Here is a 25,351-nt window from a genome sequence, read left to right on the forward strand (position 1 = left end):
CCCCCCCCCCCCCCCCCCCCCCCCCCCCCCCCCCCCCCCCCCCCCCCCCCCCCCCCCCCCCCCCCCCCCCCCCAAGAAAATAAAACAAAAAGAAAAGAGAAGAGAAGAGAAAGCCAGCCACCTGGGGGCTGTTGCTATGCGCACAGACTGTGAGAAGTTGGATATCGACCATAGGGGCCACCTCCATCACTGGTCCGAGCAGGGCAGGCCGGGTCATAGCCCCCAGAGGTATGATGATACCCCGGCGGCGTAATTTTCATCGGAGGTTTAAAGTAATGGGGAGGAGACTCATGCTGGTGCTGTTCATGAGGCATCATTGAAACCATCGAATCAAACGCCTCGGGATAGCTAGTGCCGGGTTCCTCGCTATTCTTAGACACAGCGTCGTACCCGAAAGGGGGCAAATTGAAACGATACTGACTTTCTGGCTTGCGCTCCATCGCTCCGAACCCGGGGTCGTGATAGGAATCCATGCTGGAAGTGCTTTTGATGGATTCTATCGGGTCCATGGAGTCATTCAAGGCCCCGATGTCAAAGGCCGACGACGAAGACGACGAGATGTGCGGGCTCTCGCTTAGGGACGATCGGTCGGGACCTGTCATTTGATGGTAATCCGCCCGACCGTAGGGTGGGCCACTGCGCGGTGGGTCGTACGACATCATCAAGTGAGACCGTGGGTGATGTCCAATGCCCGGAGGTAGCACGCCGTCGCCCGAGCCACCGCGCCCCCCATTAGGGTCCATGCTCGTCGAGCTGTCGCGACGGCCGTCTTTGTAATGGCCCGGGGAGCGGCCACGCACCACCATTGGATGGGAGAGCCTTCGGGCAATCTTCACCCATTGGGTGTCCTCGCCGCCCACCGGATTCGAGATCTCCGCGTGGAGCTCGACCACCAGGTTGTAGTACTGCTGCTGGGCCCGCCGCTTGCCATTGTTTGCCGTAGCTTTCTGAAACTGGATGCGCTCAAAAGTGTGCTGCGTGGGAGGATGCGCGGGCTGCGGAGCGCTGCTGTACGGGGCGGCGTAGTCGACCGACATTCCACTCGGGGGAGAGGTGGTCAATGAGAATCCATGTTGGCTGCCAATGCCCATGGAACCGTGGCTCAGAACCAATGGCGGCGGCTGGCTGGGTTGCAAAATCACCTTTCCTGGCTTCCGCTCGGACTGCTTATCACGCTTGGGAGTATGTTGGACCAATTCTCGGACCTCGCCATACTGCGCATTCACAATCGCTGATATTGACATGGCAAATGAAAGAATCCGCTCGGTCGAATGATCCGTGAACTTGAGGAAAAGCGGGGCGTGCGTGAAAGGAAGTAGAGAGAACGAGCAGGACACGGAAAAGTAATTGCGTCGGTAACAAGTCCACTTGTCGTCAACCAGGAAGAATCCCTTGTGAATTTTGGCCTGGATTTCCGGCTTGATGGTCTGCGTTCCAGAAACGATCGATTGCAGGACGGCGGTGTCGGAAAATGGAGGAGCATCTGTCGGATGGTGTATCCGGGAATCAAACATCATGCTTTGCCCTAGAAGCAGACTTTGCGGGCGGTCTACCGTCCCATCAAGAGCCCGTGGCGTGGTCGTATATGGCGGAATCCGCGACATGTCGTTCAAACTGGAAAGCGAGGGAAAGGTGCTTCGCTGAAGGGTATAAGTTGCCGGGTAGGTGTCTCTCATGATGCCCGCACCTCCCACCATCCCCGAACCCTGCGATTGTACGGCTGAAGACATCCCCGCAGGCGGTTGACTGGACATACAACCATCGTCAATTGATGCACGCGAAACCATGCGTTGGGAGAAGATTCTGGCTTACAGGGGAGGAACCCGATGGGACCTGAAGTCGGACATTCTGTCATAGGGTAAACCTGGTGAATGGGAGTAAATTGAGCCGGATGCCGGCGAGAAAGTGTCTATATATTTTGAGTTTAGTGCTATGTTAGCGAGATAGACCGAGAACAAAGAAACGAAGGAATACTAACCGGAGCATGAATCGGTGGGACTCATCAGAATGGTAGGAGATGTAGCAAAGCTGAAAGGACCGCTATAGGTCAGCAAGGCTTCCCTGCTAAGTAGATCCACAAGAGGACGAGAGAGCGAGGGAGCGTGAACGGAAAGAAAAGCAGATGATGAGAGAATAAGAAGAGCAGGAGGACAGTATGATTTCCACACAGCACAAGTACAATGCATGTATAGATGGGCCCCGGCAGATGGACGTGGTCAAAAACTTGCAAGGACATATTGAAAGCTCAAATAACATGAGCAGGGAGGCAATAGATAGGTGCATACATGTGGCATGGGTATCAAAAGTAAGAATGAAATAAAAATCCACGGTAAGATAAAAATCAAAAAATCAAAAACCAAAAGGAAAGAAAAACAAAATAGCAACGATAAAATAATAATAATAACAATAAAGGATCATAGCTCAAGACATTTCGGACGCGAAAGGGATGCCGTGTCTAGTGGCTGCAAGCGGGCGAGGTGGAGCACAAAGAGCAGTCTAAATTAAAAGACAACTTACGGCACATCCTGCATCGCAGACTGTTGGGCGTTGTACCTCAAGCCGTTGGTAGCAGGTATCGAGACCGGCTGCGCTAGAGGATGTCCAACGGCGCTACCTCTGCGACTAGTCTCTTCGTCATCCATAGGAAAACCGATCGACCCGGAAAACGGACGCTGCGAGGCAGTATAGTCACTGTCGGTGGTAATGGGTCCATCCATTGGGAAAGAGTTCTGTAGAAGAGTTGCTGGCGCAGGAGGAGAATTAGAGCGAGGACAGGTACCCAATATGCATATTCCACAAGGCGAACAGACAAGGCAAAGGCGAGGGCAAAAATTGAAAAAAGGGAAAAAAAAAAAAAAAAAGGTACAACAAGTGTCGAAATTCCACCAGTCCAGAATAGAATAGGGTCCCTCATCCTTGTCAGCCAAGGATACGGTACCCTTTGATGTCATGCCAATACAGCAGCATAGGTAGAGGAAATAAGAATCGTGTAACAATCGAGGAAGTTTGAGATACCAACGAGATAGGAAAATAAACGTCAGCCCCCCGGATGTAGATCAAATGTCAGAAGCATCGGCATTTGGTCACGGGGGCGGATTGAATCCGCGGCCGCATAGAAGAATAACAGTCGGGCAAGGAGAGAATCGAGATAAAATAAAAGAAAGAAAAAAGGGTAAACAGGGCGAGGGACTCACAATGATTCATTGGCAAGCCCACCGAAACACTTGTCGCTAATCAAATGAGTTCCGATGCCAACTCGTGCCTAGAGATCCGTAGGATCAGCCCAAACAGCGCAAGCGCTAAAGTGACACCCAAAGAACTAGGCTTCGATGGCTGGACAGGGGTGGATCAGGCAAGAAAGAATGCCAACGAAAAAGATCGGGAGCAGTAGTTAGAAACTTCTGCTCATTGGGCTCCGAACCGTGCGGCTTGAAAATAATCGAATGAAAATGAGAAAGAATAATAAAGAAAAGAACAAAAAGATTGTCGCTTCTACTCGGGAACCTTTCTAGGTCAACACTGCCGGGAAAGCCGTATGGGGTTCTAAGCACTGAGTCAGTGCTCGCCTCAGATCATCAAGACGAGTAACTCGATGACAATGCAAAATTTGGAATGTGGCAGGTTGTCGGTGATTTGGAAAATATTTCAATAACATAGACTCGATAGAATCCAACCAGCACAGCTCGAACGGACAGTTGACTCGAAGAGGGAAGACAAACAACTCAAGAGAATGAGGGGAAAAATGGTGGAGTTGAGAGAAGTAGCTGAAAAGGAAGCCAAACAGAAGAGTAGAGAGAAGAGAGAAAAGAAAATAAGGAAGGGGAGCAAAAAGAAAACATGGCACGTTCCACCAGTGAATTGCTGTTCTCCGCGTTACTTGATGACATCGTGGAAATACATAGACAGGACCACTTGCGAGTTGGTGTTTGAACGATGTGTAGAAACCCTTCAATCACAAAAAGTAACGAAGAAGTTGCTGGGATTCAACGGTCACATAATAGAGAGGGTGAATCAATGGAACAAATGAATAAGCAGAACAAAGCCATCCAACGAGTGTCGAGGCATCGAATAATGTCACGACATGAAAAGAGAGAGAGAGAGAGAGAGAGCCAACTCAAATACGTAAAACAAAAAACGAGGATCTGGAAGATGGAGATGGAGAAGGAAAGGGAATGTGAGGCATCTGATGACGGGACTCGAAAAGGAAGACGGTAGGTAAATAAAGAACCAAAACCAAATGCGAACTTACCGATAATAGTTGCGTAATTGAAGAGTCGATAATCAATGGAAGTCAACAACAATTGAGTCGTAACTTGCATTTATTGCCGCACACCTCGAAGCTCCGCAGCAACTCTATATGTATCACCAATTGTCTAGAAGGTCGACTATCTAAACAAAGGCTCGTCTTATTCTCACAAGGGCAAGGTGCGAATAGATTGATTGAACGATGATATTTGGGAACGGATCGTGCTGTTTCATATTATGTTGTCAAATGGCAGGCTGGATGAAGACCACGGCAATGAAAATCCTAGGGCCGATCGAGGAATCTGCCCGATTGATATTTGTTTCCAAATACTGAGTGGAAATGCTTTTGCTCATGTCATGTTGGGTTTTTCTTTTTTTTCCCTTTCCCTTTTTCGTTTCTTTTCTTTTTCCCCCTTCGTCTTTCCTTTTACCCACACCCACACAGCGCCCACTTTCTCCGTTTCTAGCCTGGCCCCTTTGCCTCCAAGGGAATGACCCTGGTAGACGTGCGGCGGAATTATCTGCAGAAATTCGTTGCGCACAAGCCTTAATAGCTTCTCTCAGTTACCAATTTAAGCTTGGAGGCGAATGGCACTTTTGCCACGAGTTTGTTGTGAAATTTGACTTCTGTCAGGGCCCAAGAGAATCTGCTACACTCCGGTGGTTAATTGTGAATAGAAAAAAAAAAGTCATACATTATGTGTGACGGCAGCGTTAAGGGGTCCAAGCCCGAGGGTAGATTTGGGTGTGCCCTCCCTTTTTTTTATTTTTTTTATCCTTCGGTTAACGTCAACTCCAATTTTTGTTTTCTTTTCTCTCGCTTACTTGAAATTTGTTTTGTTCATCAACCTAGAGGAAATGAAGCATGAACCTTCCAGGAGAATATTGTTGCATCAACCGAATTAGCGCAGAAAAGAACTTAGACCCTGTCAAAAACGTTGGAGAGACACGGCATTGGTCGAAATCGATGTTACATTCCTTAAATCCAAGGCCAGGCAGTCTCAGAGCTGCACAAACTCTGAATAGTCCGAGTGGGATGAATTTCAACGTTAGCATGATTCAAACAAGGCGCTAGACCGGCCGAACCGTTCTATACAGAATAATTGCCAGCATAGTCAGCTGTCTTAGCGTGAACACCCGGTCCACGGCAAAGTGCAGCAAAACAAATTAAGATGGCGCTAGAAAATATTAGTTAGCGACGATCGCCGGCCCCGGTAATCCCGTGCAGGCTTCCAGTCCCATGACGGAGGCTGTCCACACTACTGAGCTTGGGAAGCCGCAGGTGGCCAATAACTGTGTCGGCGACGGAAGAACGGTCTATGGTGAGTGCTAGGCAGGGGTTGTGGACCCGTAAGAAGAATCCATGTTCTAGACGTGACGCCTCTTTGGGGCCATTCCAAAGGAATTTCGGGGGCTCGAGGCACGAGCATCGGCTCTTGCATGAGGGAGAGATCAGGCGATCGACGGTTTTGATCCAGCAGCTACCCTTTTTTTTGGCCGTTGTTCGCTCACCGACAACAGAGACGAAAATACATCATGGACAGAGTACCAAATAAGTTAATGCAGCTTGTACAATGTCGGTACACGGACTTGTTGTGGTCGGTAACTTTGAGAACCCCCGGGAATTAACGATCCTGTCTCCCTTCTCTCCACAGAAGTCCCAAGTGTAGGATGGAGGAGTGGATCGGTAAGCAAGAGCGTGTGGAGAAATAGGTTTTTTTTTTTTTTTTTTTTTTTTTTCTTTACACAGCATAATTTCCAGAATCGAGCTTTGAGGCCCACCGATTTGGGAGTGAGACAGCACAAAGAAAGCCGGCCGAATCTTAGATGGCCATCTGCTTGATTTCCCAGCAAGAGAAAAAGAGTGGAACGACCGCTCAAGAATTCTTTTTTTTTTTTGTCTTTAGGAGTGGATCATTTTGTGGCTGAATGATCAGCTAGACTTGCAGGAAGCTAGTTGGTTGAATGCGATATGCACGGTGCTGAAAAGGAGCCCAGGCACCATCATTGGCAGAAGGCCGGAGGGTAGATCCATTCAAGACCTGGCGTCTCCAGGCAGTCAGTATTCAGTACAGAACACTCCGTACGGAGCACAGGCTGGCTATTGGAGGGGCCCCATGTTGTGCAGGGCATATCCGCGGGATGCAGCGCGAATCCCATCGTAACCTTGAACAGGGGTGGTTCAGGGAACGGTGGAGGGAGGTTGCATTTCAGACTAAGGGAAACCAATAAGCGTGATGCTTAGGAAGATTCCAAGGAACAAACCCATAGTGGATGGAGTCAAATAATCTTCATGGAATATTGGATCCCGACAGAATTGAGCGGTAGCCAAGAGAGGATGGACTCTCGGGGCGGTGATGGTAGAGAAGGTGAACGAGAAGACGAGAGATGTTTGTGTACAAAGAGAGAGTAACTAGGTGGGACTGAACTTGGCCACCTCCCCAGAACAGCCAGAAAGACACTGCGCTAAACCTGAACGAGAGCAATCCAGGACGGATGGCACGTGCATCCGTTATAACCTCGAAGCAGACTAGCGGCACGGTCGATAGTGCGTGACCCCGGGCGCCCTAACTCATCCATGTCACGATGTACCTACATCGAATGGATAACTGCCATGATCACAGATCATGGATTAGAATTAGAACTAGCCATTAGTCTACTAGCTAATCAACTACCGGAAGGGTATCAACCTAGTCTATCAGGCTGTCTCGTCAACGAAACCAGTCAACATCCCGGACTACCTAAAGTTTGACTCCTCCCCCTGCTCGCATTCTGTTTTCTACCATGGTCCGTTTAATTAAATGGCTCATATATGCCGGGATCTTGTATTATTATTATTATATAATAGGACAATAATAACCCAAGCCGGAGGGAACTAGCTATTATGGCCATGGTATGTACCTGCCGTATACTCCTAGTCTCTTAGTATTATAAGTAGCGCCCGCCTCCTTTTTGTTCATGATTGATCACCGTTATCAAATATAAGCTTCCTCGTTGGTTACATGTTTCAGAGTGTCCCAACAAAGTTTGACTAGCTTGTTGTCTACCATAGACCCTCGTACGGTACCTACCTACAGTAGTTGTAGCTGGTCCGAGGTGCCTAGCATGTCGGGCACACGACCAAGTCCCTTCTCGCCCCCTTTATTTTTAATTCTTTTTTTCTTTTTTCTTTCTTCTTTGCCTTCCAGTTCCTTGGCCCTACAGGTGGACCTTCACCCCTCCTTCGTTAGGGTGGGCTAGGTTAGGTTAAGGTTCACGCAGTGCTGTGCTGCTCTTTTTCCTCGGAAAATGCGTTGGCTCCCCCTATGATCATAATAATCCTTATTATGATTTCCTCGATCGGGTTAACAGGGCTAACAGCGGCCTAGCTTCAGCTAGGATTCTCCCGATTGCCTCTCTTGACCTCTTGGAGTTAAACGGCTTTTCAATCCAGCCCTCCATCTTTATCTCCTTTCCGTCCCTCTTACGCCGATCCTGGCTTGTTGGTCGGTGGGTTTTCCCTGACAGACCCTCCTGTACTACCACGGGTTAAATTAGCCTTTTCCTTCTTTCTCAAGCTACCGTTCACGGGCCCGGAAACATGGCCTGACTACAAGAGACATAAAGCGAGAAAACAAAATGTAATTCAGTCTGTGGCTGGCCGTCGATCACGTTTAAACCAGAGCCCGAAGGAGGGGCGTGGATTTGAGTCAGGGTCGAACAACGGGGCTGGGGAGAGAGTTCAGCTGCGTGTCCAGAACATTCGGTTCTTATTTCCGTGGGCCTTGCTCGCTTGGAAGTCCACGTTTCGAACCGTGTCGTCATCGTGGATGGCTTCCCACTGAGCTGGTTATCGCCCCTGTTGAAGCGGGATTACTGGCACACAATGATCAGGGCCCGTTCTACGGCTTCGAATCATGCTGTCGTAGTACACCCGACCGAAAGCTAACGGACTCTGATAGTTTTGGCTGCATCGTGTTGGATGACATCAGGGACTTATACTCTACATGTACATGAGTACATTCGAGCCATCAAACTGAGACCGCGGTTCGCTGTCAGGCCCTCCTACACTAACCCTTACAGTCCCGATACGTGGTCGATCAGCTGGAATGTCTCTGACCAAATACATCCTCGCCAGATATTTTCAAGAAAATAAAATAAAAATAAAAAATAGAAACTTCAACTGTCTTTCCAGAGATGCAGATGCCTCGTGACAAACCGAGGCGGGCTCAAGTTCGTCGACCAACCGTCCGCCGTGGACCTGATTCGACGTGATTCAACGGGATTTGGCTTTTTTGACCGGTCTCACCTGTGCAACTGACATGATGAGAACCTAGACAATCGCTGCCAGATACCGACAATTTGATTCAGGGCATTGTTTTTGGCTTTGCAGCGCTCGGAATGGAAATTCCAGCCGGAGGAATCAAGTGTCGATGTTTGTCGTCTCTCGTTGGGAATGCCAGTGCCCTACGCTGACGGACTGCAGTTTCTCCTGCTGATTCCAAATAGGTAAGATACATGCAGATACTTAGCCACGCACAGTGGGTACATACAACGTACAAACACGCCGAGATTCTCTACCTAGCCCGTATGAAGCGGTCGGTTCCATGTCTTTGCACTGGGGGACATCGACGATGAAAAGTGCTTCCCTCCACGAATCGATCGCCATGGTCATCCATGGTCCACGGACAATCCACCCCCAGAGCTGACATCGCGTACTTCGCCATATAGAGGGCGCCGTCGAAAGGGAGCCGGCAGTCACCGTCCACATCTATTGATACCAAACGAGAACAGAACAAGGGACGCCACCAACCCAATTCCAAAAACTGAGGATACCGGATATCCATTTCACTCGTGGATGACATCTGCTGTCACACAAGGGGACGAAACTCGGTCATCTTGTGCTCAATCCCGGCCGATAGCCTTGACGATCCGGTTTTATCGTACGCTACACAGAGGACCCCTCCGTGTTGACAACCCTATTCCTAGCTTCCTCTGCAATGTAACGGGGGGCAAGGAGACAAATGGGTGCTTATTGTTCTTTCCTCTTTGTTTTTTCCTGTTCTTTTTCTTGTTTTCACTTTTATTTTTTATTTTTTCTAAATTCTTTTCTGCCTGGGGGTATTTCGTGTTCAGATTTCTCCTCCAATTCCCAAATTCCCATTCTTCAGGGTTTCCTTCCACAGCCCGTGTTCTCCCCGCCATTGGACCTGACCTAATCGATATTTGTGCATCGTCGACGTCGGGTGTGACTCTCGGATGATGCTACCATGATACCACACCATGCAACCTTCGCTTTCTCCTGGCCGGGGCAAACTTGGGGGAGGAGGAGGTCTAGATGGAGCCATTGGGTCGGAGAACGGATCTATTTTCCAGGAACAGTAGAAACTCCCCCCTTGTCCCTAGGGCAAATAAATTTTCTGGCTTCCTAGATATTCCGATTGACGAGCGTAGAAGAACAGTCACTAGCAAGCACATGTGAGCGATTTTTTGTTTTACATCTTTTCCACTTTTTTTAATATTTCTTTCTTTTTTATTTTCTTTCTTTCTCTTTCTCTCTCCCTTCCAACCAACAACATGGATCAAAATCCGGAGATCTCGGACTTGACCGAAACCTCATCCATGCTGGAGTGGATCAACCCAAGAGATGATTGACGTATTGACGTAGGAAACCGGACTGACTACCTAGCTAGGAAGTGTGGGATGTTTAACTTTAGTTTTAGTCAAGAACGACAGTTGGAGTCACTATACATTCTTCTCTGCATGATGGGGGGCAGAAGAAAGGGTCCGATGTCTGACCCCTACTTAGAGACGAAAAGTAGTGCGCACCCTCGTTTGGGCCCGTCTTACTCAGGCAACAAACCCACAGTACGGTAGGTAGGTAGGGCTTTTCTCCGTCATGTTTGCCTGGCTGTCAGCTTCTCCCTACCTCATCGGGCCGAGAATGAATAGTGTGGGTGATATACTATACTCCAAATAACGCTCTCGCCTAGCCTTTTAGTGTCGGAGTTACTAAGTTTGACGCATGAATCCCAATGGGTGAGAAGGTCCTGTATGTATGTGTGTATGTATGTATGTAGAATATCTGCCGTCATGGAATGGAGGGATCCATCCACCCCACACATTTCATACTCTGCTATATCATCCATAGCCTCACATGTCTACATACTGTGCAGAGACAAAAAATGTATACCTCCTACATACCTACGTGATAGGCAGTGACCCCAAGCCCCCAAGAAAAGACACCAGTTATAACTCTATCAGAATACGGTAGCCTTGAGACAACCATCCGATTAAGGCCGATGCAAAGCGCAAGAACGACAAGTAAAGAGAAAGACCCTTGCATGGACAACATTCCTCGAAACTTGTCCTTCGTTCTTTCGTTCTTTCGCTTGTCAATCTGTCAATCCATCCATTCTTTACGTTCTTCTCGCTGGCCCCCTCGGAGTCGCTTTCTACGGTTTCGTCTTCTTCTACCCTCACCTCTATGACTCAGATAAGCATGCCGGGTTTCCTGTAATGTATGTAGATGAGGGCTTTGTGAGTAGGTGGTCTCGGAGTTGACCGAAATTAGGTAGGTATTGGGTAAAGTAGCAGGCAGCTCTTCTCATTTTCCTCTGTTCCTGTCCATCTTTCTTCGTTTCTTTAAGAACGTAGGTATATTGATAAGGTAGATGGGTAGGTAGATAGATAGGAAAGCAGCACGTCAAAATGAAAACCCTCTAAAACCGTTGCTTTTCTTTGTATAAAAAAATCAAGCAAAGTAAATGACACGTTGGAGGGGGAAAAAAAGGGGGCCCTTTTTTCGGTATTCATCATTATTGACCAGATCATACAATACAAAGAAAAGATCGATCCTTAGTCATGAAGCAAGCCCGCCCTACGGGCGAATAAAAAAAAGAAGTGATCCAAAGTGTCGTGAAGCAAGATAAGGAGATGCGAGAGAGGAAAAAAGAGACGAAAGGTGTGAAGAGAGGAATTTTTTAGGTGGCACGCTTGGCGAACTCGACGCGGAGAATGAGATGGCGATAACCGACTATAGCAGAGAAAATGTTGTGTTAGTTTTGCATGGAATGGAATAGGGTCGGTAGGAGGTGGGAAAATCAATGGGTACGTACAGCCGTCCATCTTCTCGCAGGCGCGAGCAGCGTCGCTCCGATCCGCGAAACTGATGAAAGCGAAGCCCTTGGCCCGCTGGGTCTCTCTGTCCCGGGCCAAAAACACTCTGGTGACACGACCGAAGCGCTCGAATAGATCCCGAACCTCTGCCTCCTCGGCCAATTCGCTCACCTGGGAACCAGAAAGTTAGCATGCAAATTTTCATTGCGGTCCGGAGAACCGAAGACACAAGGATGTGCTGCAGGAGACTCACGTTTGTAACTCTCAGCGTCGCCAAATCGTCCTTCTCGTACTTGCCGGCCATTCTCTCGCCACCAGCAGCAGCACCCTTCCGCATATGAGGAGGCACGTAGCTGGAGGAGCTGGCTCCAAGACCACCGGCAGCGGCAGCTTCCTCGTCTCCACCCTCGGCGCCGGCGCCACCAGCAGACTCGTCGACCGGAGCCATGGTGTCCTTGAAGGGACAGCGAGCAGTGAAATGCTCTCCGCTGCAAATACGACACTTGACCTTCTTGTCCTTGAGCTGGTCCTTGATGCCGCCCTTCTCGCCGCCGGCCTTCTCCTCCTCCGCGGCCTGAGCCTTCCAGTTGATGCTGGGCCGGAACACGATGTTCTCGCCGACGGAGGTGGTATCGAACGAGGGTCCGGCAGGGTGGCCCTTCTCCATACCGAATTTGTCCCAGGCGCGTCGCTCAGCGACCCGGGGGTTCACATTTTCGCGGACAACGGTGGTTTTGATGCGGCGGGTCACCTTGACCTTCTTGTTGTCGTCGTTGAAGCGGTACGAGATCACTGTCTTGGTGCCATCTTTGTTCGTCGTGACTTGTTGCGGGGGGAGAGCGGAGGGGTCATCGAACTCCTCGTCGTCGGCCCAGTCGGCGCGGCTGGAAAAAAAAAATTTTGTCAGAAAAGGGGAGAGACGGACGTGCGCCAATTTTTGGGACCACTTTTCACTTACTTTCCTAGTTTGGACATTGTGATCTGTGGTGATGTGAAATCGTTGCTGATTTTCTCGGATTTGAACGAAAGGGCGATTCTGGTTGTGGATTTGTTCGGCGCGGCAAATTCCCTGTGGCGCAGGCCTCTGTGGCTGGTGTATCCGGACCAGCCCGGTCACGTGTAGGCCTCGCCCTGACTACTCGGAACAACTTTGCACTCCTACTTTGGACATGAATCTCATCTTCATAGGTCATTTTTTGATAGGTAAAAGGCAATGCATTGAAGAAACTAAATTTGTAGCACATCCGAAGTGCAAAATGGACTGGGATAACTACCAACATAGAATATTCGACAAACAACTTTTGCGAAAAGTGAAGAAACAACCACCAAGCAAATCAATGAAAAGATACTCCCCCTTTTCTCAACTGACCAAAATTTTCAGACAGAAAATTACTAAAGAGAAAAAAGAGAAACAGTGAAATAACCGTTGTTGCTACAACGAACAACAACGTCGAAGGAAGGCCTTAATCCTTTCGTCCTGTGCGTTTGCCACTCTAAGGAACAAACGCGGCTTGGGATGCCAATAGTGATGAAAAAAATTCCCCCGAGTAACACAGGAATAAAAGCAAGAAAAATAGAGCAGAATAAGGCCAGAATAATCGCGGTGATTCTATATGGGGTTAGTGATCTTGAACACTCGGCCACATCGAGAGTTCACGTCCAATGGGCAGGGGAAGGCCACAGTATCTTAAACGCGATGCAGATCGAATAGAATGAGTCCTGGTCGATCGTGACAATATCTGCCAGGTTTTGTGGTGTTGGAAGCAAAAGCGTCACTTGATGAGAACAAATGACTTGAGTCGGACGGGAATGGACCGACAGCTCAAACGTATTCTACCTTCACGCTGCCATGATTCTTGCCCTCATACCAAATCTCATACTTGCAGTGTGCACAGTAGTAAAATGCATGAATTTCAAACGAAATTTGGTAGTATTTTTGGCCATCCGCACCCCAACGGGTAGGCATTCGGCTTCTCTGGATTCGATGAAGCTTGGGTTCCAAAACAGCATGTTCCTTAATGTCTAGCCCGAGCATGGTAATAGTAAATGGCATGGTCTTAACAAGTTTGGCGTACTTACGACGATTGAAATACAAAGGTGCTGTGGCATCGTCCAGCTCATACATCCTGGTCTTTATCTCATCGAAAGGACTATCATGAACCAATTGCTGCTGTAACCACTTAGTCACATTCGGCTCTGTTTCTGTTACACGATGCCCCTTGTATCATGTTAACTGTCAAAGCCTTCCAACAACTCATCTTGCAATCTTACCTTTTTGGTGAACCATGACATAACATCGATACGATAATGCCCATAAAACTCAGACCAGTACCTGTGATGGTCAGGACTCAGAACTTAGTCTGTAATAAGAGGCACTCACGCTTTTTGTTGGTCATGCAAGCTTGGATCATACACGACTGAGCATATCAGGCCGTAATTCTTTCTAGCCATGCGTGACTCAATGTGTGTCTGAGCAGCAGAGGCAGAACAGCCCCGCAAAGTCTTTCTCAAAGCCCCCCTAACGACTGCTGTCCAACCGTCGGCAGGGGTCAAAACTTCGATGTCTGGTGAGAACGAGTCACGGAGATATTTGCGCAGATAAGGACTTTGTCCAAAGCCACCGACCAGAATAATTGCCTTGACTTGCTTTTTGGAAGTATGGATCTGGTCTTTCACGAGGTTATGAACTTCTTCAAGAACGGGCAAGAATATCTGTGCTATGTTATCCCCGGTCACTCGAAGCCGGCCCCGACTAACTTCAATATTCTCGTCGTCAGAGATTCCAGGAACAGGGATCATGATATCATCATTGGCATTTCCAGTGAAGGTCCGCTTAGCAACAAATTCAAATCTTTGCATTGCCTCCTCAACGCGTTCCCATCCGGGTACAAGAGATAGATGTTCTTCCAGAAACTTCTCAAAGCGCCGGTTCAGAGAAGTACTGCCGCAAAGAGAACCATTTCCGGGCGCTGCTTCTTTGAGGCGCAGAGTGGGATGGAGTTCACAAATGCAGAAAGTAATCAGGTCACAAGCACCTCCTCCCGCGTCTAACAGTACAGCTATGTCATCGACTTCCAACCCATGCGGGTTCGAATTGCGTAGTGCATGTACTGCAGCCGCTTCAGGCTCTGATATTATGCGGATCTCTGAAGCCTGGCCGTATCCTGCCTCTTGTGCGCAATGAAGTGTCGCGACTTTGGCTTTTTCGGGCCATATCGCGGGAACTGTCAGAACAAATTGTAGATTTTTAACGTCCAGAAGGCTCGAGATTTGTGTCTTCAGGATGTCGACTATGTGCTCGCGTAAATGCCGAAGGTAGTCTGTCGCAACTTGTTCGGGGGACGAATGATAGGGAACAGGGTTCTCACGGGAGTCATTGTAAGCCGACGACAGACGAGTGCCAGACTTGTCTTTCTGATCGGGGGCAAGTCCAAGTTTGATCCATTGGATCCGTGGCATGCTATCGAAAATCTAGAAACCCCATAGAGAGCTTAGTCCAGAGTCTTGGTACTCATAGGCGATCTCACCAGGCACCTTTTCGCTTGTCATTCCATCGAAAGGGCCGCCCTTCGTTCGTGGCCAGTGGTTAATGACATGGTGTCTGTCGGGCTAATTTTCATCAGTATGGATTGAACACAAGGCGATCAGAGATTCAGGAAATTACATCACTCATGAGAGCCCACGCCACGCCTGGGAACGTTGTACCAAAGTCGACAGCAATGACAACCTTCTAACTTTTTGCGGAGTAATTAGCCATTTTCTTTTCTGTCGCAGGGATATGATGTGAGAATGGGGTCGGGCTGACTTCAGGGCAGCGTGTCCTTGGGTCAACAAGAATCTGAGGGATTTGAATATAAAACCAAGCTGAAGGGGGGAAAGTAATGCACAGAGGAAGTGTGAGGAGAAGTCAAGAGGGGATGGAGGAGGTTAAGAGGGTGAAGAGGATGAAATGAAGACGATTTGGTCTCGTTGATCTTAGCGTGTTCGGGCAGCTCGCCGTAGCAAGATTTCAACTATGCTGAAAGGGAAATGAAGAGGTTGAAATCAAGAGCATGAATTGAAGAGGATGAATAAGAAAAAGGATGAGAGCTATGAGCAAAATAAGTGTCAGAGAGAATTGTCGGAAAGCGCTTCAAGTGAATGAGGAGAAAGTCCCAATCACTTTCACTTGTGACCTGCTTTCATATTTCTCCCTTCGCCTCTTTGGATGTAGAATATACAGAGACATCTTATTCTACATCCCCTGCCTCTTTTTCTTGATTTTATCTCTAAGTATCCGTCTTCGTCTCTCCGGTGACATAGAACAATGGATTCTGATGAAGTGAAAAATGAAGGGAGCGAAGTAAGTGAGCTTTCCCTGCCGTTCCATGTCGTTGACAGCCTTTTAGAGTGAGAACTACCACCCAGCCTACGACTCGCCAGGTGATGATTCTCGTGCTTGTGTTCCAGAAAACGAGCATCAAAGACCTCCCCTCGACAACTCTTTGCAGGGATTTGGCAGCTTCAAGTCTTGGTTGCCGGAATACAGAAAGGTCATCTGTGCTTTCGAAGAAAAGGCGACGCAGGAAATACACCAGAAGGAACAGGCGCTAGAGGAAGCAAACCAGCATATCCAGATGTTGGAGGCTGAGCTTCGAAAGTGTCAAATGCGCCTATCTAAGTTCATACCAGACTACCAACCCTCTGATACAACCATTCGGGAGAAATTCATCAGCATTCGCGAGAATTTGTCAAATTGGACGGAAGAGTTTCCTGACGTTGAAACCTTCAAAGATTCACTCATTTCGGCTCACCGAAAGTTCGAATTTCCTCTCAAGATCTACGGCTGGGGAATGAGATGCCCTGGATGGCCCTCCAATGCACAGTCGGAGATATTCATGTGCATGGTTTGGTGGCCTATCTGGGATACGCTGTTCATGCCACTCGTAATCGCACCGCCATCTGATCTTCGGGTTCTGAGGACACTCGAAAGAGGAATATACAAAGTAAACCCAGATAAAGGCGTGCAAAGTCCCTTTTGAAGAAAACTATGGTTGGGTCTAACTTCTGTAGATCTGGAAATCTTCAATTTATGGAGGTCGGATACAATTCGAGCCTATGTTTCAGGCCAACAACATCACATTCATGTGAAGAAGTGCTCAGAACTAACAGCGAGGCTACGCGAGATCTTTGACTCCTTCAACTTCAAATCCGACTTTGACAGAAATCGCAAACTCTCGAGACTTGAGGAACAGATCAAAACCCCGGCAGCAAACCTCGCTATAAGCTTGAGTTGCTCGCCAGAAAGGTACAGCTGGGATTGGATAGAAACCCCCCCCCCCCCCCCCCCGGTAGTGTTGTTTGCAAGATCTGCATAGCTTTAACATTATGGATATTGCGACTCATAACAAGATTTCGAAAAGGAAAAATAATGATGTACGCGAGAGTGAAAAAATCGTGAAACTTCTTCTTGTCATGTTTCCTGCACTATACAGACGTGGTCGGGGAGATGAGCCCGACATTCTGATTGAGAAAGCCACCATCCTCATCCACGTCAACCCAGATCTACCTACGCCTACGCCTACAGTTACGGTTGAAGTTGGCAATTCTCAGCGTTTGGCATGAAGACTGCTGTGGTTAGAATTCTCGACCAGCATCTATCGATGAGCGGATTCGGTTAGCTTCGTATTGCTACTGGTCAGGTAGGGGGGTGTAGTCATTTCGGTCCGGAATTCGATGGGAACGTTTCTATTCGAGGGCCAAATTGATGATTTCGTTCGATTTAGTTCTTCTTTTTTCGAAAGTTTTCCTTTCATGACATGAAAATCAGATTCAGTTGATTCTCATTGAGTAAATGCATCATTGGCATCAATTAAACATCTATTTACAGTCCCAGTCACATAATCCTAGCCCGACATTTCCATATGGAACTATGCAAAGACAAACGGCCGAAAATAAGCAAAACAATCTATATATGCATAAATGAAACTTGCAGCAAGCCCCCGTTTTACCGACCAAATATTCTTATCTCGATGGGTCGTAATACCATATACGACACCGAAGCGAAGGCGAAAGCCAGTTCGAAGCCAATGTCACCGCCAGAGGGGGCCGCACCCGCATGTTTCGCAATGGGACCCACGTACCACGACTGGCTCATTCCGGTGATCATACCAGCAACGCCGAACGCAAAAGCCAGAGCAGCGGCAATGCCAGGGGGGAGCTTGTCGGGTTTGTCGTATATCTCAATACGGTATCCCGAAAAACCTCGCTTAAAGACGAAATGGTCGGTGAGGGAGATGCCCGAGTATATGGCCAGCCAGTATGCAATGAAGTTCATAAAGTTTTCCAGGATCGTTTCGAAATAAGAGTAGCCAGGGATTCCGATAGCAATCGAGGCGCAGGAACCTAGGAACACCCAGATGAAACGGGGGACTTTCGGGGAGTACCGAGTCATAACCTGAAGGGTAAGAGCGACAGAGTAAATGTTGGGACAATTGTTGGCGATGATGGAAAGAGCAAGAATGACCAAGCAAAACTTTCCGAAACCACCAAGCGGCTCGAGAACGGCGTTGAGCAAGCCGCCATTTCCGGACGTCGAATAACCCAACTGATATTTGTTGTTGCCGTCGTCGATGGACGTCGCGGTCATGACCGCGATACCCAGCATCTGGGTGAAGAGCAGAGGGAGGATGAGTCCGGCCCAGGCGGAGAAAAATATCTTGCGGCGACTTCGGTTTGCAGGCTGATATACGGTGTAATCAGCAGCATAACTGGTCCACCCGGTGGCGAAGCCGTATACAGTGGAACCAAATGAAAGACAACCTCCAAGCTCAGAGGTTCCAACTCCCATCGGTATATTCCTGAAGTCTCCGGAATGGGCAAACATCCCGAACACAATCATGAAAACAATGAACGTGGGGATCCAGCTCCAGTACTCATACATGTGGACCACTTTGTAGCCTGCGAACGTGACGAAGAGAGTACAGAAAGCGATGATGAGGATACCCGCAAATCCCGGCACGTCACTGTTGACCGCGTTCAATAGCTGGGCACCCACTATGGAGTTGGCGGCGGACCAGCCCACACAAGCCAACACATTCAGACAGGCAACTGAAGAAAGAGGAAGTAAGCATTTGTTGTTCATGGACAAACAGTTATCCTATGGGTACTTACTGAATTTGGTTGCCCACCAACCAAACCAGAATCTTGAGAGTACCATTTGTCGAAGGCCGAAAGGAGGACCGAAGCACGAAAAGAAGCAGACGGTCATGATACCCAGCAGGTTGAAGAAGATGCAGACCAGGATGGCATCAACGAAGCCGAGGCTGAAGAGGGATTTCCCGAGGACACCGATGGCGAAAGAACTGACTACCATGTTGGCCGCCAGCCACTGCGACGGGTCAGTTGGGAAGGCATTCTTGTCATGCCAGGCACGAGCCGGCGTCAGACAAATGCAATGAGGCTAGAAACACACCATGCTGCCAATATTGAAATAGGACGTGTCCGTCTGTTCTTCCGCCGGCACCCGTTCAATACCGCGCTGCTCAATGTTGAGCTTTCCTGCCAGTCGTTGTACCTTTGCGTAGAGGGAGTCGCCATAGGCAAAGCTCTCTCCGGGAACTGCTCCATCGCTACTGTCGTCGGCGGGGAGCTTGCCCACCTGAGGGGCCTTTTCAAGGTCGGGGTCGCTGCTACTGCCCCCAAACATCGCGTCGAGATCGGGATCCGACAGAACCGTGTTTCAACGATTGTATACGAATGTCGGCACGAAAATCCCCACCAATGAAGGAGGAGACTTGGGGAAGACGGAATGGATGGACGAGCCAATTGAGCAAGCTCACAAAGACCACGAAGGGTACTTCGAAGGAGGGGGAAACGAGAGAGACGAAAGGGAATTAGACCGGGTCTCACATGGTTCTTTTTTCTTTCTTTCTTTTCTTCGACTGAGGAAGGGAGGGACAGGTACTAATAACTACGCGCTGGGAGGCTGGAGCTAAGACAAATTTGTTCCGCACAGTCACATCCTTTCCGACGGCCCACAGTGGGAGCTGACCCGATCCAGCAGGAACCACCAACGAGAGGAGAACGATAGTCGGAGAATGACCGCGTCCGCGTATTCGCCGTTCGCACTGTCGCGTGTGCCGACTTTCTCCCCGAGGTCAAGCCTTTTTTGTTTCTCGTTTCGAGAATCCTAACGGGCCCGCCTTGGCTAACCCTAACGGCCCTGCGCTTGTCCCCCTTGGGTCGAGGGTGGGTGGGGTCAGCCCCGTTCTGACTCCCCCATTGGCCACTAGCGTTTCGACTTGGAGGGCCAAGCACCACATGGGCTGAATCGCACCTGCCCTGATTGGTGCCGGTTCCTGACAAGACCCAGGTGGGTCCGTGGCGAGTTTTCACTTTTTGATAAGCCTTTCGTCCATGATAGGCAACTGCAGATATGCTCCCCTCCCTCCAGTCGGGTGCTGAACTCATCATGATAACAGCAAGCGTCACTGCTGGGTTAACGGATATCTCGAAAGTTCTCTACTATCTCTGCCTATCTCTGCGCATCTTTCAATGCTTTCGGACCCTTGAGCTCCAGGACATCGGTCATCACCGATAGATAGTTAGACAACTCCTTCACACCCATCCTATCTTCCTCCATTGAATCACATTTATCGCTGGCCAATATCCTGGGGTAAACACCTGTTTGTGACTTGGAAAAATCAGTGGAATGATACGATTCAGTATACTACGCCTAAGTAAAGGGCGTTACATAAATGATCATATTGAACACTGAACCATCGCGTGTCAACACATGTGGTCTGGTATCATTGCATCAATAACATCTTTAATCTAAATATTCTTCCACATATTAGAAGCACTCCCCGATTCTCCTCCCTACAGAGTACTTAACTGCCAAGCTCCCCAGGAACTCAAACTACCCCACGCTATCGGAAACCTACGCTGCCACGAGGGTGAACAAGATCGGGTCTCGCCGCGCTGGACCCCCTGCAATTGTAACACCACTATCAACCAAGCTATGGCGAAGCTTCGGGTCAATGCAAGTGCCAATCTTCCCGCGATGCGAGGGATCATTACGATTGGATTCTCATTGGAGCTTGCTGATGATAAAGGATGAGCGTTCTAGTCTCAATTTGGACGTAGTTGATTTATCTGATAAGGGAGACGTGAGCTTTATGGTGACGATATCATTATCATGGAGATAGTTATATAATTGGTATAAGTTCTGTTTAATGGTTCTAAGAGTCTGCGTAAAGAGAAATTGGTGGCCATGGACCATGTGACCGTCTTGTCTATGAAATGTTCATCTCTTGCGTTTATTAGGAATTGTTTTCTTTTGGTTTTAACTTGAGATTTGATATTTATTATATACTCATCGTCGGATATCAATGAATGGAAGCAGGTTCATTTGCCAGGGCTTTAGTTTTGGTGTTCAGAGTGATGTAGCTGACGGAGCCAAGATATATACGGAGTACGGAGTAGCAACCGCTCAATACCCTGGTATGTGCCCGGTGTCACGGTCCACTACAGAGCTCCTTCACTATATCTTACAAGCGTACTGATTGCAGAGAAAACTGTGGACTACGAAGATGAGATAACTCAACTAATTGAGATTGTCAAGATGCTTTTTAGGGAGAAAATATTCCCTTAGCTATTGCACACATGAAATGATCACCGGTAGACAAACGGCAAAATGCTTGGCACGTGATACCCCAGGCACATAATATCTGGTAACCACATGTTCTTCTGTACCTGCCGAACAGACCGAGCCATCCGCACGTGATGTGTCGGTCGTCCGAAGGTTTTTGCTACTGTTTTCAAACCGTCGTCTCTCGGAATAATCATTGCTTCAAGCATGACTTTCCTTCTCAAAAACCAGAACAGAGTTACTCATCTATCAACTTAAACCCAAGATGCACGGTTGAAAATAATCAATATTTTCTATCAGTCGAATAAACAATGATATAAATTTAAAAAAGCAAACGCTGAAGCCCACGGTCATAGAACATCATAGGAATATGCATCAAAATGCTCCTGATCCCAATCCCGAAATAAACATGGAGATATCAAATTATTTACAGCTTAGCAAGCATCTTGTTGCCCTTCTGCAACAGAGCAGCGGCATCCGTAACGAGTTCGTCAACAATAGCCTTGGCAGGCTTCTTCTCCGACACAACGGCAGCAACCTTGCCCATCAGGTAGGGACGAGCATTGTCCAAGGTCTCATCGTCAACATCATCGGGCAGGTTCTCGAAGTCGTGCTCGACGGGGATGACACCCTTGGCAGTCAGTTGCTTGATCTCTTCCTGGCGGTTCTCCTCCCAGTTCTTGATGTATTCGTTGTTGCGGACACGCAGGGGACGACCCTATGTAACGTTAGCGGAGATTTTTATATTTCTCTCGTGGTCTAGGGGAACTTACGGTGAAGATGATGGTGCGGACGTTATCCTCAAATCCGGCGGTACGGACAGCCTCCTGGTGAGCAACGGGGGCACCGGCCTCGTCGGACAAGATGAAGCGAGTTCCGATCCAAACAGCAGAGGCACCGAGCATGAGAGCAGCGGCAACCGAGTTACCGTTGAACAAGCCACCAGCGGCGACAACTTGCACGGGAAGACCGGTCAAGGGGCTCTTCTTGCCCTGGCAGAGCTTGGCAACGGTGGGAATGAGAACGGTGGTCGGGACATCACCAGTGTGTCCACCACCTTCACCACCCTGGGCGCAGATAATATCGGCACCAGCATCAAGTGACTTCTGGACGTGCTTGGGGTGACCGATCATGTTCATGTACAGGATACCGGCGCTGTGGAGACGATCGACAACATGCTTGGGAGGGATACCGACGGCGGAAACGAAGAGCTTGGCACCGCTCTTAATGATAATATCAACAAGCTCGTCAAGCTTGCCCTTGGTGTAGTCGTAGCTGATGAGAAAAGCGCGTATTAGTATCCATCACTCTTGCTCCGCCGGAACGGTTGTTGCATGGGGTGATTAGAATCCTTACTTGGTCTTGCGTGCGCTTCCTCCGACCTGGGGGAGCAGAAGGTCGACACCGAAGGGGGCGTTCTTGTCGTTCAGATAGCTCTTGAGCTCTGTGATCTGTTCCTGAAGCATTTCAGGGGTGTAGCCGACACCACCGATAACACCGAGACCACCAGCGTTGGTGACCGCAGCGGCCAACTTAGGGCCGGCGGCCACGTTCATACCTGCCAGCAGAATGGGGTGGTTGATCTTGAGCTGATCAGTAAGGGTAGTGCGGATTTGCTCTGTCAGGATTTTTGAGTTAGAAGGAGAGTGTCTTCAGCAGGCTTTGGGGTCACACGCGCCCCGTTCGTATGCGGAGAGGCATGCGGAGGGTGTGGGTGGTAGGGCTTACGAGGAGAGGCCATGATGGAATGTGAGGATGGGTATATTGACAAAATAAGGGATAGGAGTGATATTGGCAGGTAGGAGAAATGTAATGATAGAAAGGAAGAGGTGTCAGAAAGTGTGGGGAAAGAAAGACAATGGGTTGATTCTTTATAGGGAGGCCGAGGGACCGAGGGCGAAGAGCGACAGCCAGAAAAGCCTCGGTCCAACATTTGATTTGAGCCAGAAATTCCCCGGGGTTGGCACTGCCGATGACTAACCGCGCGGGGACTGATCACGCTCCGGTCAGCTGATCCCGCGTCTTCCGCGCGGCAACCTTTTTTTTCACATGACGTAGTCGACAATCGCATTCTCGACCCTCGTCGCAGTTAGCAATGGGTTCCGGCTCTCATCTATGGCGATCCTCCAGTGCAGGTCTTCTGCACCTTCCTACTCATAGAAGGGCCTGCGGATCACTTCCAAGAACCCTCAAGAGGTAGGTCTTCGGAATAGGAACGCGTCTGTCCTTGACCCCTCCCCGCCCTTGCTTCTATACTAACTTCCGGATAGAACCCTCTATACCTCTCAGTCCAGTATGTTCACTCGGTCAGCGCTTGAGACCCTATCCTGCAAGCTTTCCTTGCATGGGCGATTGCACTCTGTTCAAATATTTGCCATGGGCATCTATCATCCACCCATCTGACGAGACTAATCTTTGCAATCAGCGACCCCACCGACTAGTTCTCTTGACAGGCGATCTTTCTCCAACTCTAATGCACCTACGTCCAAAAATGGCCCACTAAAGCCTACTATGCCTTCTCGAGGCTTCTCCAATGGCATAGTAGCGTCCTCCAATGCCAAGATGAACTCGGTCGAGACTCCTGCCCACCGAGCTTTCATAGCTTTGGGAAGCAACATGGGGGATCGAGTGGAAATGATCGAGGCGGCCTGTCAGGAAATGGACCGGGCTGGCATCAGAGTAAAACGGACCAGTTCGCTCTTTGAGACGGCGCCTATGTATGTTCTCGACCAGGATGCATTCATGAATGGCGTTTGTGAGGTTTGTTTCCTATCTCCCAATTATGCTTGCCCGTGCACTAGTCCTTACAACGAATCAGGTCGAGACCAGTCTAGAGCCCCTTGAGCTACTAGACGCCATTCAGGCGATCGAAATTGATCTCGGGAGGAAGAAGTTGATCGACAAGGGTCCCCGATCCATCGACTTAGACATTTTGCTCTATGACCAGCAGGTCTTCTCCCACGAGCGCCTCAACATTCCGCACAAGTTGATGCTCGAACGGGACTTTGTCCTACGACCTCTGAGCCAGTACGTGGATCTTTTGATTTGATCGCACCTTGAAAAGAATTACAAACTAACCGGAAACCTCAATAGACTCATCCCTCATGAACGCCCTCCTTTCCCTGACCACGACACCACTTACCTATCCCACCTAAACTCCCTCCCTCCGCCAGACCCAACCCCCGTATCAACAACCTACATCTCCAAAAGCTTCCCTACCCTCCACTCCACCGACCCCCGCCGTCCCACCCACATCATGGCCATCCTCAACCTCACCCCGGACTCCTTCTCCGACGGCGGCAAGCACTTCTCCGCAGACTTCTCCACCCTCACCACAACCGTCCGCCAATTCATCTCCGCCGGCGCTACCATCATCGACATCGGCGGCGAAAGCACCCGCCCTGGATCCGAACCCGTCGGCGAAGCCGAAGAACTCGCCCGCGTCATCCCTGCCATCCGACACATCCGCACCTCGATCCCCGAAGCCGCCAACATCGCCATTAGCATCGACACGTACCGCGCGCGCGTCGCAGAAGAAGCCTGCGCCGCCGGCGCCGACATCATCAACGACGTCTCCGCGGGCCTCCTCGACCCAGACATGCTACCCACTATGGCGCGCACTGGCAAGACCGTCATCCTTATGCACATGCGCGGCAACCCCTCCAACATGACCAAACTAACCGAGTACCCGAACGGCGTTGTCCGCGACACCACGACCGAGCTGCACGAGCGTCTCGCCGCCGCCGAAGACGCTGGCATCCGACGCTGGCGCATCATCCTTGACCCTGGGCTTGGGTTCGCGAAGGGCCAGTCCCAGGATCTCACCATCCTGCGGGACCTGCAGCAGCTCCGGACGCAGGAGAGCGGCCTCGAAGGTCTCCCGTGGCTGATGGGACCCAGTCGGAAGAGATTCATTGGACGACTCACGGGCGTCGAAAAGGCTAGTGAGCGTGGCTGGGGCACTGCGGCTGCCGTGACGGCTAGTATTGCTGGTGGTGCGGATATCGTGCGTGTACACGATGTGAAGGAGATGTGGCAGGTCGCTAAAGTGGCGGATGCTATCTATAGAAGCTAATTTGGGGTGTCTATCCTCTCGCTATGCTGATGTGTGGGCTGTAGAAGATGAAGAAGGAACTGACGTGATGTGATGATTCAACGGGTCAAGACTTGGCATAATTTCAACAATATCAAGATATCTATATAAATAGAATAGTAAACAATTTGCTTTTTTTAATGCTAAACTATTATGAACCAGCCGTTCATACTGAAGTCTACAATACAGATATACCTTTGCAATCCCGAGTCTTCGACATATGAAGTACAAGGACTCAAAATAATAGTTCTTTAAGTTTAGATTGACAAAGAGAACTCCTAACA

General features: G+C 49.3%; 7 protein-coding genes across 7 annotated transcripts; 2 read left to right on the forward strand and 5 right to left on the reverse strand.

The window, feature by feature from the left end:
- Nucleotides 1–134: 134 nt before the first annotated feature.
- KD926_011388 (NDT80 / PhoG like DNA-binding family protein) lies at nt 135–2,717 on the reverse strand (the record flags this gene model as incomplete). Its single annotated transcript, XM_053103665.1, has 4 exons — nt 135–1,746; nt 1,813–1,909; nt 1,979–2,040; nt 2,518–2,717. The coding sequence occupies 4 exons, from the start codon at nt 2,715–2,717 to the stop codon at nt 135–137; spliced, it is 1,971 nt and encodes a 656-aa protein (XP_052952937.1).
- An 8,490-nt stretch (nt 2,718–11,207) lies between these two features.
- tif35 (translation initiation factor eIF3 core subunit g) lies at nt 11,208–12,318 on the reverse strand (the record flags this gene model as incomplete). The annotated part of the gene is made up of 4 exons (XM_053103666.1): nt 11,208–11,260; nt 11,343–11,514; nt 11,597–12,227; nt 12,302–12,318. 4 exons carry the CDS (start codon nt 12,316–12,318, stop codon nt 11,208–11,210), a joined length of 873 nt encoding a protein of 290 aa, XP_052952938.1.
- Nucleotides 12,319–13,165: 847 nt separating this feature from the next.
- On the reverse strand, nt 13,166–14,802 carry KD926_011390 (Hsp70 family protein; the record flags this gene model as incomplete). Its single annotated transcript, XM_053103667.1, has 3 exons — nt 13,166–13,561; nt 13,615–13,675; nt 13,724–14,802. The coding sequence occupies 3 exons, from the start codon at nt 14,800–14,802 to the stop codon at nt 13,166–13,168; spliced, it is 1,536 nt and encodes a 511-aa protein (XP_052952939.1).
- Nucleotides 14,803–15,649: 847 nt separating this feature from the next.
- KD926_011391 (uncharacterized protein) lies at nt 15,650–16,947 on the forward strand (the record flags this gene model as incomplete). Its single annotated transcript, XM_053103668.1, has 4 exons — nt 15,650–15,685; nt 15,732–16,353; nt 16,396–16,630; nt 16,701–16,947. 4 exons carry the CDS (start codon nt 15,650–15,652, stop codon nt 16,945–16,947), a joined length of 1,140 nt encoding a protein of 379 aa, XP_052952940.1.
- Nucleotides 16,948–17,329: 382 nt separating this feature from the next.
- KD926_011392 (cytosine permease) lies at nt 17,330–19,030 on the reverse strand (the record flags this gene model as incomplete). The annotated part of the gene is made up of 3 exons (XM_053103669.1): nt 17,330–18,432; nt 18,496–18,712; nt 18,797–19,030. 3 exons carry the CDS (start codon nt 19,028–19,030, stop codon nt 17,330–17,332), a joined length of 1,554 nt encoding a protein of 517 aa, XP_052952941.1.
- A 2,371-nt stretch (nt 19,031–21,401) lies between these two features.
- On the reverse strand, nt 21,402–22,715 carry KD926_011393 (nitronate monooxygenase; the record flags this gene model as incomplete). Its single annotated transcript, XM_053103670.1, has 4 exons — nt 21,402–21,692; nt 21,748–22,249; nt 22,331–22,592; nt 22,649–22,715. 4 exons carry the CDS (start codon nt 22,713–22,715, stop codon nt 21,402–21,404), a joined length of 1,122 nt encoding a protein of 373 aa, XP_052952942.1.
- Nucleotides 22,716–23,485: 770 nt separating this feature from the next.
- On the forward strand, nt 23,486–25,049 carry KD926_011394 (folic acid synthesis protein; the record flags this gene model as incomplete). Its single annotated transcript, XM_053103671.1, has 3 exons — nt 23,486–23,734; nt 23,793–24,001; nt 24,068–25,049. The coding sequence occupies 3 exons, from the start codon at nt 23,486–23,488 to the stop codon at nt 25,047–25,049; spliced, it is 1,440 nt and encodes a 479-aa protein (XP_052952943.1).
- Between the last annotated feature and the right edge of the window lie 302 nt (nt 25,050–25,351).

The sequence above is a fragment of the Aspergillus affinis genome (assembly GCF_023601865.1).
Source record: "Aspergillus affinis strain CMG 70 chromosome Unknown NODE_95_length_147632_cov_85_268117, whole genome shotgun sequence".
Taxonomy (NCBI): Eukaryota; Fungi; Ascomycota; class Eurotiomycetes; order Eurotiales; family Aspergillaceae; genus Aspergillus; species Aspergillus affinis.